The following is a 15291-nucleotide window of genomic DNA, read 5'->3' on the forward strand; positions in this document are numbered from 1 at the left end:
TCATGCCAATCTGCACGTTCACCAACAATACGAGGGCACCTACTTGTCCAACACTCAGTACTCTGAAACTGTTTGATCTTTGCCATTTTGGTAAGTGAAAAAAGTCTCTCATTTTTAAAATCACATTCGCATTTCTCTAATGATAAGAAATGGAACATCTATGCTTACGTTGGAGTGAGCTCTACATTTATCTTATTTATTTTCTGGGGTGTGAGGAGGAAGAACACATTCAAAATTTACTCTCCAACGGACAGCTGGCATCAGCAGGTAAAACTACCAGAGTTTCTCCATAGATCATATATTCACGAGGCATTATTTGCTTACCAGTGAGAAAGGCTCTGGTGTGTTCTCTGTAACAATATCCACTTCACAGTGTAAGCAAGAGCTAGTATTGTGCTCCACTTACAATTCCAGGAGGAAAGGCACCACCTGTCCAAAAAAATTTCAGATCCTAAAGTCAGGTACAATAACACAGACAAACTTTTGATAACAGTATTTGTCTACTTTTCCACACAGAAGGAGACTGACTTCTCCACCCAGAAATTAGGTTCTTTTGTTCTCCTTCCTTTGTTAAACCATTAGAACAATGTTTCATCATTTGCTTAATATTACATATACAAAAAGGGAAAGTTAAAAAAAAAAAATCACAAGGATATCTCGCCTGTTTCCACCACACAGCAATTTAGGTTTAAGTGTCAGAACACTACAGCTGTTGAAAAATAGGAAAATAGAGACTTTGGCTACAAAACTGAAAATTAAATGAGGTAGATAAATTAGAGCTTTCACACCCCTGACTTGCCTGTTTCAACTTCCTAACCTTCACAAAATACTCAAGAACAATCTTCATGATTACTTGACATAAGCTGCACCAAGGATGTCTTTGTACAAATTAGTATGTGAACCTAGGGGTGCCTGGTCTGCTGAGGGTCCAACTCTTGGTTTTGGCTCAGGTCATGATCTCAGGGTCATGAGATTGAGGGAGCCACTAGTCGGGCTCCACACCCAGGGTGGGGGGTGGGGTTGGCGTTGGGGGGCAGTCTGCTTGAGATTCTCTCTCCCTCTGTCCCTCCCCCTCACTGGTGTGCCATCTCTCTCTCTGTCTCAAATAAATAAATCTTTCAAAAAATTAGTATGTGAACCTATAAGAAACATGCCCTTCCATGAGTCTTTTCAAGAATAAAAACCCAGTTGGGGAGGGTATGCGCTAAGGTGAGTGCTGTGAATTGTGTGAACCTGGCGATTCACAGACCTGTACCCCTTGGGATAAAAATATATTATATGCTTATAAAAAATTAAAAAATTTAAAAAATTTTAAAAAGAATAAAAACCCAGCTCTTCCATTGAGTAGGCCCTGGTGAGCTAACTTAAGTCACCCAAGTGTTCCCACTCCAGTCCCTTCCCGTCCTGGTGGTTTGGGAAGGAGGCACCTGGAAAGCAGGGGGAGTATGCTGGCACTCTTGGGGCTCCAGTTGAATGGTTTTTAAATAGGCAGCACCACACACTGAGGGCATCCTACTTAAGGTACCATGGTTGAAGGAATTTTGTAATTCTACAAACTTAGGTTTTTTTTTTCCCCTGTTTTTTAAACATACATCCAGAAAAAAAGAAAGGACGGGTTCAGGGTTGGGGGGGGTCATACAAAACAGGTCCCGAAACAGATGCCAGATCTTGTTCCTGCACCTGCACACAGTCATCGGGGAAGTATATGTTACCCCTGCTCCCCCAAGCTAACAGTTATCTTTCTCATGGTGGTTCAGTAAGTTCCACAGTGAGGTCTACTTTTAAAAGGCAAACATGGGGGTACCTCCTGGGTGGCTTAGACAGTTAAGCGCCAGACAATCTACTCATCTATCCTATCTTATCTATTAATTTATTTTATGATGTGATGTTAGTCACCATACAGTACATCATTAGTTTTTGAGTAGTGTTCCATTATTCATTGTGTATAACACCCAGTGCTTAACACCCATCACCCTGTGACCCCATTCCCCCTGCCCCCTCCCTTCTGTAACCCTCAGTTTGTTTCCCACAGTCCAGAGGCTCACATGGTTTGTCTCCCTCTCTGATTTCTTCCCATTCAGTTTTCCATCCCTTCCCCTGTGGTGCTCTGTGCTATTCCTGATGTTTCACATCTGAGTGAAACCATAGGATAATTGTCTTTCTCTGCTTGACTGATTTTACTCAGCATAATCCCTCCAGTTCCAATCATGTTGATGCAAATGGTGGGTGTTCATCCTTTCTGATGGCTGAGTAATATTCCATTGTGTATATGAACCACATCTTCTTTATCCATTCATCTGTTGAAAGGCATCTCGGCTCCGTCATAGTTTGGCTGTTGTGGCCATTGCTGCTATGAACATTGGGGTACAGATGGCCCTTCTTTTCACTACATCCTTATCTTTGGGGTAAATACCCAGTAGTACAACTACTGGGTTATAGGGTAGCTCTATTTTTAACTTCTTGGGGACCCTCCACACTGTTTTCCAAAGTGGCTGCACCAACTTGCATTCCCACCAGCAGTGTAAGAGGATTCCCCTTCTCCACTATCTCCAACACCTGTCATTTCCTGCCTTGTCAATTTCGGCCGTTCCGGCTGGTGGGTGGCGGCCTCTCAATGTCAGCAACACCTCTTGGTCTTGGCTCCAGTATTGATCACAGGGTCTTGAGTGCAGGCACATTGGGGTCCATGCTGGGTGTGCAGCTACTTAATAAAATTTTTTTAAATGCAAATGTGCCTGCCAGAGGTAAGCATTAGGTCCCTGGAATACCCAGAGTGAAAGCCTTTACCTTTTTCCCTGACAGGAAAGAAGGGGTGACCCGGGACACCCAAGGCCTGGAGTAGCAGGACCCATGGGAAAAGAGAGTAAATCCGACCTGATCCTCCCTCTGTTGCCCCATCCGAGGACTGATGGGCCATGGGCACAGGTCCTTTCTACTTCCAGAATCTCAGGGTAAAACCCAGAGAGGGAAGCTGCTGCCCTCAGCCCGAAGAAGCTGAAGGAGGTCTCTTTCACCATCACATGTATTCAGCCAACTAGAGACGGTCTCAACAGACACTTCTCTGAGTGCTCAGATAAACACTAAAGTTCTTCTCTTGAGCGAAGGATCCCTCACTTCCAAAAGGAGTGGAGGCAATCCCCTTGAGAGTAAGCAAGGGAGCAGGGAAAGGGATTAAATCTGTGTCCTCACGGAGATTATTGTGACAGGTCCAGGCAAGGGGGCGGCGGTGGGAGATCCAGGGAGGAAGCCTTGGGATAGCTGTGATTAGGAGAACAGTTGGGGCACGAAGGGTCCAGGCAGAGCCAACCCGTCAGAAAAGAGCTGAGCTGGGAAAGATCCAGATTCACAGACTGGCCCACAGCTCAAGACACTTCCTCCTCTCCCGCCCCAACGCTCCTCCCCTTCAGGAGAGCTAGTTACCTGCCCCTCCCAGGGCGGCTGCAGTTCCTGCCCTACACCAGAGAACCTGCTCTCCATTAACCAACTCGTGTTTCCTGGCACAGGCTGTGTTGGTCCAGAAACAAAGGCACCTTGTCTTGATTTGCCCAGAGGGCCTGTGCAGCCCTGCCACCATGTCTCCACACCCCCTCTCTACCCATGCATGCTCTGCCTTCCGCCTCTACCAATCCCCTGCCTTCACCAGCAACTTCTCTTTTGCTAATTCAATGTACTCATTCAGGCTTCATCTTGTTTCATCTCTCGTTAGCGCTTCCCACTATCGACCACTGGAATCTTCCTCCCTTGGCTTTTTGGGCGGTCACATCAGCTTTTTGGGCGGTCACATCGGCTTTTTGGGCAGTCACATCTTGGGTTTTCTTCTGCTCTGACCTCTCCCCAACCTTTCAAAATGAAGTAACCTGGGGACTTGGAATACGGCACTCATTTACCTGGGATGGCTTTCTCTAGCCCACGGCTCAGTTAACATCTAAGTCCCTGACTCCCCAACCATCATCCCCGGGTGCACTCAGCGGCCCCGGCCAGCTCCTACCGAACTCTACAGCTGTGCCATCGACACTTCAGGCACATCACATAGAAAACAGAATGCATCATTTTTTTCTTATAACATTCTCTTTCTAGGTGTTTCTTCTCTTGGAAATGAATTCACCAAACACCCGAATATTCAGGCCAAAGACCCTCCCCCTTGAGATCTGCAACTCCCTGACTCCCAGTTCCATTGGTCTACCCTGTTCACACTCCCCCAGATTCACTTCATCCTTCCCGTCTGCATTGCCACAGCCTGATCTGATGACCCACAATTTTTCGTTTGAATTGCTGAACTCATTTCTTAACTGCCTTTCCTTCTCCTCCTAACTCATTTCCCACCCTGTGTTGAGAGTTAACTTCCTAAAAGACATGGCTCTCTAGTGCTTTCAGGATAAGATGTCACTGATTCAGTCCCATATACACGATGCCTGCAGTCTGGTAATCCAGAATCGCCAGGGTCCAGGCTCTAAAGCCAGAATGCTTGGTTCGAATCCCTCCCCAGCACTGGGTTAACCACTTGGGAGAGGTACTTAACCTCTTGCCTTGGTTTCCTCATGTAAAATGGGTAAAATCGTGATATTTCCTTCATGGGGGTAAAATCATAATATCTCCTTCATGGGGATGTTGCAAGGATTAAACAAGATAATACATACAGAGTGCTTGGAATAGTAGCCAGCACATAGCACACACTCAATAAACAGCAGCTACCATCTTTGCTGCTACCTTCCTGTGCTCATCTCCACCTACCCTTCCCTCATATACTCTCTTCCATTCATAATGAACACACTGGGGTAGACCCATAGCTTCCCACTCCGAGGTCTTTTTTCACTGTTCTCCCTTTGCCTAGAATGCCAAACACATCCATCCGTCCTCCAGCGTGCACCGCCCCAACCCCCTAGCCCTTTGCCTGGCCAGTTTGTCCTTCAGGATCCGAGGCACTATCTCCTGGGAACTCTTCCAGAAAGCCTTCCCAAACTATCTAGTTTAGATGTAATGCCTCTCTTCTGAGGTCCCACAGTTACTCATTTATTCTTTGAGGGCAGAAATCACGACCTCCTCATCTTGGAACATCACGGTCAGTAGCAAAGATGTCTTGCACTTACTTTCTGCCGTGGTATGCAGTGCCCTCACTGTTTCGTATATATACTTTAACCCTCACAAAAATCATATAAAATAGGTGTTATTGTTTTGATCTCCATTTTGTAGAAAAGGAAAGAGAGTCACCTTTTGCTCAAGGTCCTCTAACTAGGAAGTGGCAGGACTGGGATTTGTACTGAGGTAGTTTGGCTAGGAAGGAGTGATCTTAGCCACACTAAGATAGCACATGATTGCACAATGAGTGAATAAATTGATCCCAAAGGCAAGAGTCAAGTAAATAAAGTGGGCTTGGAAGCCAATGGTGCCTGCCAACGCAATATGGTGGTGCATAATAGATGCTCATGAAATACTTCGTTGTCTGAACAAGTGAGAAGAGTTTGAAATCAAAAACAATTTGAAATCTCTTGGGTAAGAGAGAAGCCAGAGGTTACTAAGGGTCAAAGTGCAGGGAGCTGAGAAAAAGCCCCTTTATCCCCATGTGCTTCTGTGATACGAATTGCCTACCTGTCCTGGCCTTTCAATATTTTCATTAAAAGTACAGATATATTTTAAGAGGAATCCACAAATGGGCACTATGTGTTAAAGCTGTTTGTTCTGAGGGGTCGACGAGTTAGCCCTCTGGGCCTGGCAACCTGTGGACAGGGTTACTCAGCACAGGCTGCAAGCACCATGCCAAGACTTGGGGTAAGACCAAGTGATGTTTCTCCTCCCTCCCAGGAAAGTGTGCTCATCTGGGAATTTTCGAGGAAAGGCTACATCTACGGTGACCGCTATATGAACCGCGCCAACATCTCCAGCGGAGCCGAACACTCGGACGCCTCCCTCACCATCAGCCAGCTTACCATGGATGACAACGGCACGTACGAGTGCTCTGTCTCCCTGATCGAAGACCTGGCGGGAACCTCTAGGTCACGTGTCAGGCTCTTGGTCCTGGGTGAGTGTCTCTGTCTCCTTCCTGGGGTGGCAGGGAGGCGGGGCAGGAAGAGGTTCTGGGAGAAGTCGTGCCTTCGTGGTAAGTGCAAGCCAGAGACAGCCCTACCTGACCAGGAGCTCAGGCATCCCCTCACGCCATCTGCCTGCCAGGGGCTGCTCCTCTCTTCGTAATGGAAGACTATTCTGAGTTGCCCGCCCATGGCAGGCAGTTCCCAGGGCAGTGGAGTAGGCCTCTTTGGAGTGGCCCTGGGGCTCCTCCACATATCTCAGCTCCCTTCCTTTTCATGGCAAACTTATTAGGGAGAAGAAAAAGGGAAATCATAGATCCTAAATAAGGACTCTCACTGTGCCTTCCTTTGGTGCCGAGAGCCAGATCGAGACTTCCCCATAATAAATTCAGCTAATCAGTAGATACCCTTCCCACTAGCATCTCTCCACCCTGGGCCCCAACCACATACCACTGATGAGGCTCCACGTCTTTGAAATGTGTCCCAAGATGACATTCTTCCCATACAGATAACTGATTATGAGAGCTCATAGTTTCGGAAGAATCTGAACATCATCTACTTTAGTATCTTCATTTTACAGATGAGGCCCAGAGAAAGCAGGCCCTGAACTCAGAGTCAGTCACTGGACATATATTGGCGAATGGCTCTTCTAGGTCCAATATAAGGAATGGCCTCCACCCTGGGAGGTAGCAACGCTTTAAACCCAAACAATGGATCATTTTTCATTTACTTTTTCCATTTATACTCCTTAGTGGGACTTTTTTTTAATTGCGGGAACTGGCTGCCTGGCTTTTTGAAGCATCGTGTCAATCAAACAGTGTAGCCCCCGAGAGAGTATGTGACCGTGTCCTTCCATCCCACCAGCATGGTAGCCAGTGGGAATATTCCTCCACGTGCTTCATGTCCTTTCTAAATATGCACACGCGTGCGCACACGCACCCACACACACACTTTTTCTTTCTTCCTTTTCTTTGGGGAAAAGAAAAGATTATATTATGAAGACCACTTGGCAGTGTTTTGGCGGTAACGTTCCATGCCTGTTTCTCCAGATCGATACTATAGATCTCCATATCGGAGGCGCACATTCTGTCACGTGGACGTGCTATGATTGATCCAAGTGTCCCACACTGATGGACATTCTCAGATTGTTTCCAATTCTGTGTGTGAACAGTACTGATGTATATTCTTCATCTCTGTTGTTTTTGTTAAGTAGATTCTTAAAAGCAGGATTTCTAGGTCAAAGATGATGCCTTCATGAAACATGAAGCCATACTGGCAAACTACTTTCCTCAAAATGACGTCTACTGCCATAGCGATTTATGAGCACACTGGTTTCCCCCCCATCCTTACTGGCACTGAGTGTTATCAATCTTTTTAATTTTTGTAAATTTTGTTACTTTGTTAGGTAAGAAAAAATTCAGACAGTCTCAATCAAAATGTTAATTTAGCCACTAATAAGCTTCACTACTCCCCATTTGGGCCCAGCCCCTGAAGCCTGGGGACCAGCAGTGGGGAGTGAGGGCTTGGGGTCTGTCTCCTCACCCTACCTCCTTCATCTGACTCCTCCCAACCCTGGGAAGTGATGATGTGGCTCCTCAGAGGTCAAGGTCCAGGGAGGATCAAAGGGAGAAAAGCCAAGTCCTGCTTGCCTGGTGAGGCCTCGTGCATCTCCCTCTGGGCTCTCACATAACCCCACCTTAGCTTTTTTTGGGGGGGAATGAACGAACAGGTCCTTCCACCTGACACAGGTAGCATGTGTGCCCCCATCCTTTTCCACCCAGTACCCATTTCTGGCACTCACTCTTGCTCTCTGCCAATCTGCTCCGGGTTCCCTGTGGCCCAGCAAGCAGAGCCCCTTGGAGACATGAACATGGCATGGGTCAGCCCCCACTCCCACCTGGCCATTGCAGCCCACTCCAGCCCCCTTCTCTCGGCTGCAAGCAGGGGGATCCCTGGAAACCCAGAGGCCTCCATAAAGCCCTTCTGTCCTCAGACTGCAGAACCAGCACTTCAAGAACGTACAGGTTTCTGTCACTCAGCGAGCCTCAGCCACAGAATGAGAGATGCCAGCTTCCAACCATACAGAACCCTGGCCTCCATGCTGGATTCTTCTGGTGTTTCCTCAGCTTGACCCGAGATGGGGGAAATACTTCTTTCCTTACCCCAGGAGCAGGAGAGCAAATACTCACGGGGCCCTTCCTAAGCATCCTCTTCAAAGAGATCTCCTTCCCGATGAACCTCCAGGCTTCCCTTGCTTGGGTGGGAGGAGGGTCCCTGGTAACCTAAGGATTTGCTCTGGGAAAGGCTGCTGGGATGTTTCTCATGCTTCTCTTTCACACTGAGGACACTTACCCTCCTGGAGGTTGCAGTGGAAATTCTGGGCACAGGAGAAGTCCCAATCTGTCTCATGTTGCTGCTTCCTAGAACACATCTGAGGTCCCTTGTCATGCACCACCGCCTTCAGTGGTATGAAAATGAACTTCATGTTCTTGTTTACACTTAGACCTTTATTTGATCCAGAATTTATTTTTGTAAATAGGATGCTAGGAGTCTAACTTTGTTTCCTCCCACATGGATAACCAATTGCATCAGCGTCATTCACTGTACCAAAGAAACCCTGCTCATCCCACTGGGATGCCAGCTTTGGCACAGAGTAAGTTCTTACACAGAATGGCTACTTTCTTACTCCTTTTTTGTTCATTTTCCTTTTGATTATTCCTATGCTGATATTACATGGTTTTGGTTACAGCATGTTCATACTCAATGTTTATAGTCTGTTTTATTTTGGGGGGGGTTGTTTTGTTTTTAGTTAGAGCTATCAGTGTTTGAACAGTCAGCTTTTAATACCTGGCACTGTATAATATCTTCTCTTGCTAAACTTTTCCCAAAAAAAATTCTGTCAATTTCTACACAGTTATTCTTCCATGTTAATTTTTAAAATCATTTTTCTTAGTTAAAAGTTGAAGGGGATTAGAATTATGGTCAACTTACATATTACTTGCAAAGGAATGACATGTTACAAAGGTGAAGTCCTCTCATATAGGAAGATGTATTTCGGATTTAATGACCCTCAATAACAAGGGATGGCCTACAGAATTCCAGGTCTCCTATGGACAGAAGGTATAGGACCTTTTTCCTATACCTTCCTCTTTTTCACAACCCTGCACCCAACCATGTAGCTAAATTTCCTGTTTCTCGTGTCCTCCTGCTCTGAAAACAGAGGGTATTTACCTTAAATAGAGAGAACACTACCATCTTGCAATAACCTTGGTCTGTGTGAAAGCTGTCACAGAGTCATGGTCATAATAGCTCCTGTTTCCTGAGGATGAGTTATGAGCCAGGCATCTAAGAGCTTTACAGATATGGTCTCTTTTAATCTTTGCAATCCATCCGTGAAAGTGGGTATTAACACTCACGTTTAATAGAAGAGAACACTGAGGCTTGACACACCTGTAAAACGGGTCCAAGCTTCCATCAGAACAGGATGGCCCAAAGGCAAAGCCCTGTACTTTCACAGTGGGTAACTGATCCTGTTCAGGACGATTCCCAAATTCTTTCAGGTTTACTTACATCTTCTAAGTACCCTTTCTGTGAGTTGATAGCAGACATAAGCTTGCCAGTGACGTTTTAGCTGACTGCGGCAGTAACTTGTGTTCTGCCCTTCCTGGATCTGTGCCAACAGAAGACTGGTGGGGCAGAGCCCAGTCAGCCCTGGATGAGCCGTTTGTCCTCATTTGTCCACAGGACCCTTGCATCTTAGACACATCACTTATTGATAAATGAAATTCTGACTCCTCTTCCACATGGGGGAGTCTTTGCTTAGGGTCTGGGACATGGAAACCCCGCTGCCTCTCTGTTTCTGGATTTTCATGGGGAGTTCCTCATGGTCTTAGACCTTGAGGAGCACTGACAGTCCCTCTCACTTCATGGATGAGGCTGTCACCCTCACACATTTTCATCTTCTGGCATTTTTAGAGCCGTGTTTCAGTTGCTCCCAATCTAGCTGGGGTGCCTGATGTGTTTGTCTCAGAGTACCCCTAGAGCAAGGGGCAGGCTCTCTGGAGGGCTCCTCAGGTTGACATTTGTAGCCTGTAGAAGGCTGTTGGTCGTTGAACCGCTCTCACATCCTGCCACGATAGCAGCCTTAGTCCAAACACAAACAAACATAATTGTGCTTGGTGATGCTGCCTTGCCTCTTGAAAATATGAATTAGAAAAAAGAGAGAAACAACAACAAAAAAGAAACATGTTGACTTGAGCTCCTGTCTTCATGCTCATTTTTGTCCATCACTGGATTTGTAGCCAAATGGTTTGGTACTTGGCTCTTTTTCGCTCCTCACCAGGTAGCGCGTTCCGCCGTCTTAGCACTTACAGTCCTCTGAGCTGCTCAGGTGAGTGGATTGAGTCCCCATCCCTGAGTGAGCATTCAGCCTGTCCCAGCTAAAGCCATTATGAAGAATGCTGTAACAGATTGTTTTATGTACATAGCTCTTCATTTTTATTTGACTTAGCTCCTTGGAGAGATATTATAAGCCAAGAAAATGCACATTTTTACCAGTTTCTGTTCTGTACTTCTTCCTCCTCTCCCATTGCCCTGGTTGGCCCCTAGCCAAATACCTCACTTCTCTGGACATGATCCTTTTCTGGCTGATACTGTCTCCTTCTGGCTTTGTTATGGAACCTGGACTGGGTCCTGACGGGAGAACCAAGCAGCCCTCAGAGACTGGGAGATTAATGGAACACTGGCGGGCTCAGAGGAGACGGTTCCCCAAAAGTCTGAGTGCAAGCAGGGAGGGTAATTTATATCCTTCTACTTCCACATACTTGGTACTTTTGGTGCACGTGGAATAGGAAACAAAGAACCCGAAAGGGCTTTGAGACAGGGGCTGGAATTCCCTTGCTGGTTTGGTCGGCCATCTTAGACTACAGTTTTTCCCCTTATCATTCGCCCCCTTTGATGCCCCCTTAAACACCTACTTTAGAGGGCATCATTATCATCTACTGTGGGCCGACAACCCTGCAAGGCTAATACCTGGGTGGTGGCTTGCCTGGTAACAGTGTTTTCTATGAACTAAGCAGTCCATCCTAAGGTTGCCCAATAAGCAGTAACAATAACAAGTTTCTGGGAGGAAGTCCAATCAGAAGGGGAAGCAGCGTAAAGTCTGACTGCTGAGGTGAGGGATGTTATGCCGATGATAGCCGGGGACCACGGTGAACTGATGTCCATCAGTCAGTGGGGTCTCGCTGAAGGTGGAGCCGGAGCGGGTCGGTAGGGTCTGGATGGGCTTTCCGCTGGCATGATTCGTCTGACTTGTGAGCCTCCTTTACTCTAGAGTGGTGGACCCACTGGGTGACACCTGAGACCTTAAAGGCGGTAGGGGTGGTGTGAACAGTGTTGGGCCCTATCCACTGTGGTTTGAGGGGGTCCTTTTCAAAGCTTCTCGGGAGATGCGCCTTAAAGTTTTTCACAGGGCTTGGAGGTGGGACACTTCTAAGTTTCCAGTCCGTTCAAGGTCTCCTCTGACCCTGCTTATTACGGGGGGCGGCCTGCCACAGAGCCTTTGAGGTGAATTATAGCTATGGGAATCTTTTAAATCCAATTGACTAGAATAAATAAGATCAATGACCTCCAACAGGTAGGCTCTACAGAAGTATGACATTTAGCTCCAGGCATAAGGGTAGCTGGGCTTAAAGTGTGACAGGTTTTAGGTATTATTTCAGGTGTATCTGTAAGCATAGTCTGGTATTTATTAAGTCATCCTCCATCATCCATCAGTGGCCTTTGGCCTCTAAGACAAATCTGGACCTAATGTGAAGTCATTACAGTCAGGGACTGTCCCATAGTGACAGTTATATGCTTAGCTAAAGCCTTTGCTTCCAATTGTACCTCAATAGAAGTGGCTTCTAGGATAAATACGACTGAGAGGGATGAAACAATTAAGAAAGACCTCTTTGGGGTAAAGCATTAATATCCTAACTACAAGGAATCACTGGCAAGTGGGGGAAAACTTATCAAGAGGTTAAAGTCATTCCCAAGTACATCATCTGATCCAATCATAAAGAAAGGGTCATCCCTTATCTCCATAAGTCCATAGTTAACCCTATGGAGTGGAGTATGCTCTGGCTTTTAGGGAATGATTTCATTATCCCAGCCACAGCCATATAGAATTGGTCAAGGTGATAAGTTATACAATTCTTGGGGTATCAATTCCATTTTCCAGTTGTTTAATCATGTGCCATGGGGCCCTGTTATTATCCCCACAGAATAAAAAGCAGGAAGATTGTCTAAATGAGCTATTGTGCAACTTCTCTGAAGTTTACCTCAAGTTGTCTAGCTTAGGTGAACAACAAACATTTAAAGACATCAAAATCTAGAACTTAACATCCACAAAAGTGGGTTATTTAAATGTAATTTTTCTCTCTAAAATAACCCTCATTTCCAGAGATAGCCAAATCAGGACTAATTTGTTTAAAAAACAAGTCCAGTTTTAACAAAGTTGGCCTAATTATTTACATAAGCTCAGCAAGAACACTGAGTGATCAGACAGATCATACAGATCTTTCAGAATCTGCTTTGTTGGAGCTATTTATTTTTTTTTTTTAAGATTTTATTTATTTATTTGACAGACAGAGATCATAAGCAGGCAGAGAGAGGGAAGGAGTGGGGAGCCTGCTTCCTCAGGGGGAAGCAGGCTCCCCACTGAGCAGAGAGCCCGATGCGGGGCTCGATCCCAGGACCCTGGGATCACGACCTGAGCCGAAGGCAGAGGCTTTAACCTACTGAGCCACCCAGGCGCCCCTGTTGGAACTTTTTATAAGGAATCTCTAGGTTGGACTTTCAGTAGCCTCTCCAGGCCAACTACTTGCCGTCAGACACACCTGCAATACCTATAGATTTGGACAGATTCCTCTTCCTGAGGGTCCTGCACCTTCCAGGAAGTGACATTCTTCACTCACCTGGTGAGGCTGCTGAAAACTCTGTAAGGTATCAGGCCAACAGTTCCAAGGGGTGTTAGGACTCCAGGTTTCATAAAGCCAACCTCCATTTCTTAAAGCTTTCTGGTTATATCTGAGTCTATGCATGTCTTTCTCAAATAGGACATTCCAGTCTAAGCCTTGATAAAATAACCAATGTTTCCAATAATGTCTTTTTACAAGGAGAACAGATTCCTATTGAACTTATGCAAATGACTGATTGCCATGGAAGAAAGAATACTTACTGAGACCTTCTGAGTTTCAGAAGGGTCACATAGAAAAGTTGAATGCTTTGATTTGCTTATAAATGAGTATTTTTACATTTCTGTAAGCCACAGATATCTTAAGAAAAAGTTCCCTTAGTCTGAAAGAGCAAACATGAGAGAACCAGCAATGATTAAACAAGAGTCACAACACTACGATCTTTTAGCTCCTTTAGTCCCATGTTACTGATTCACGTTCCGTTTGAATGCAGCTTTTACTTAGTTCTGAAAGTTCTTACTCATTTCGGTGCTGATCTTAAAGGTATTGAATACCTATATTGTCCTAAAGGTCTTTTATAAGAACCTCCTTGAAGATGAAACTTATTTTGCAAGACAGTAAGAACAATTATAAATAATTAAAAAAAAAAAAACCCTCAGAAATGGACACAGTTAACGATCTGATAGGAGAGCTCACTATGATACGACTGACAAGGAAACTCAGTTATTCCGGGATACATACACTTCAATAGCCAGAACCAGAAGGTTACAGACCCAACAAGCAAGCCTAATCAGTCAACAAGACTTTGTTCATGATTTAAATCTTGGGGAAGTTTGTTAAAACCTTAGAACGTTTTAAAGCACTTCCCTAAATAGGATTAGGGATGTTAAAGACCCGATAAAGGCAAGACAGAGAAACTGGTTTTTCTAGGCAAGCAGAGAGAAAACAACTATTTGTATTTTCTTATCAGGAGCTGACCAACAATAGTTTTGTCTTTTGAACAGAGAGAAGCAGACTTTCAATCTTATACCAATGTACTTTAAAATCCATTCATTTCAACCTTGGTCCCTCCCGACCGCATCTAAAATTCTGTTCCAAAGTTTTCCCTCCATAAACCTTCTACAACTTTTTCTTTGCATTCAGATTTTGTCCCTGCTCATTTTTTCCCAAACAACCATCTCATTTATGACAAAATTACCTTTTTTAAACCTTCAACAAAAATGCATTCCCATTTCTTACGTTTCTTACAGATCTCCTACTTTTCCACACACTGAGTTGTTTTCCTTATTTCCACCAGTCTTAGTTACAGTTGGCAGAATTTTGCACTCTTTAGAAACCTTAATCTCCAGTAAAGACTGAGGAGTAAACAGTTATGAACTGTTACACCATAATTCTTTAGATGGCAAATTTGTGAGCAAGTTAAGCACAAAACATGTTTACCAACAGATTTAAATATCCTTAGTTTCTTTACAGTAAGAAGTCAAAAGCACAAACCTATGTCCAGTAATTAAGGACTTACACTTTATCCTATTTGGAAACGACCTAGATGTCCAATAAATTCAATTCCATTTATCATTGAAGCAAAACTTCAAAGTTTTAGTTTATCAAAGACTTTGAAAGTTATCTGAACAATCACCCAAGAAAACTTCTAGATGATTAACCATCCGTGTAGTCATCTTCTTGCTAACAAGTTGCAACAGACATAACACGAGGTCATCTGACCTTCAGTAAACCTTGACATTGAATAAAAGTTTCACGTTTACTGCCGAGAACTGAAAAGACATATCTATCTTAATTAAAGCAACAAACTTAGTTTAAATACTGAATTATGTTCCACCTGGATGCTCCCCATGGTCGATTTTCACCTGAGACCCCTGGGGAAATCTGGAGTGTGGGGGGGTGTCAGGTCCAGAGGGTGTTGGTCTTGCTCCAACAGTGAAGGGAGGAGCACGGTGCCTGAAGCACCTAGGACGGTCTAGCAGCCACCAATGCAGGCCGCACCCAAGGTGGTGCAGAACCGGGAAAAGGGGGATGGGGAGACAGAAGAAAGTGCTGCCAGAGGACAGAGAAAGGTTCCTGGCTCAGGAGCTCATCGGCTCCGAGCAGATGCCATGTCTTCCCGCCAACAAGAGGGGATAGGCAGTCGTGTTGGGCCAGAGAAGACAGGGAATTTCCTGGAAACAAAGGGAGTTTCAGCAGCTGCTTGGGAATATTCCTCCAAGTCCCTGTCCTGAAGGACGCCTGGGATCATGACCTGGGTGGACGGCAGACGCCCCCCCCCCCACCACCACACCTTAAACATCAGGGTGAGA

At 45.3% G+C, this 15291-nt stretch overlaps 2 protein-coding genes across 3 annotated transcripts in view; one reads left to right on the forward strand and one right to left on the reverse strand.

Moving 5' to 3' along the window:
• STYXL2 (serine/threonine/tyrosine interacting like 2) overlaps nucleotides 1-427 on the reverse strand; it is a 59792-nt gene extending 59365 nt beyond the window's left edge. The window contains exon 1 of the mRNA XM_059146208.1: nucleotides 325-427. The gene's annotated coding sequence lies outside the window, so the exon portion shown is untranslated. The remainder of the gene's footprint in view (nucleotides 1-324) is intronic.
• GPA33 (glycoprotein A33) overlaps nucleotides 1-15291 on the forward strand; it is a 45295-nt gene that overhangs the window by 15173 nt on the left and 14831 nt on the right. For both annotated transcript variants that reach the window (XM_059146211.1, XM_059146210.1), the window contains exon 3: nucleotides 5800-6016. In XM_059146211.1, the coding sequence (XP_059002194.1) occupies nucleotides 5800-6016 (217 nt within the window). The remainder of the gene's footprint in view (nucleotides 1-5799; nucleotides 6017-15291) is intronic.

This window comes from Mustela lutreola, chromosome 14 (assembly GCF_030435805.1).
Source record: "Mustela lutreola isolate mMusLut2 chromosome 14, mMusLut2.pri, whole genome shotgun sequence".
Lineage (NCBI taxonomy): Eukaryota > Metazoa > Chordata > Mammalia > Carnivora > Mustelidae > Mustela > Mustela lutreola.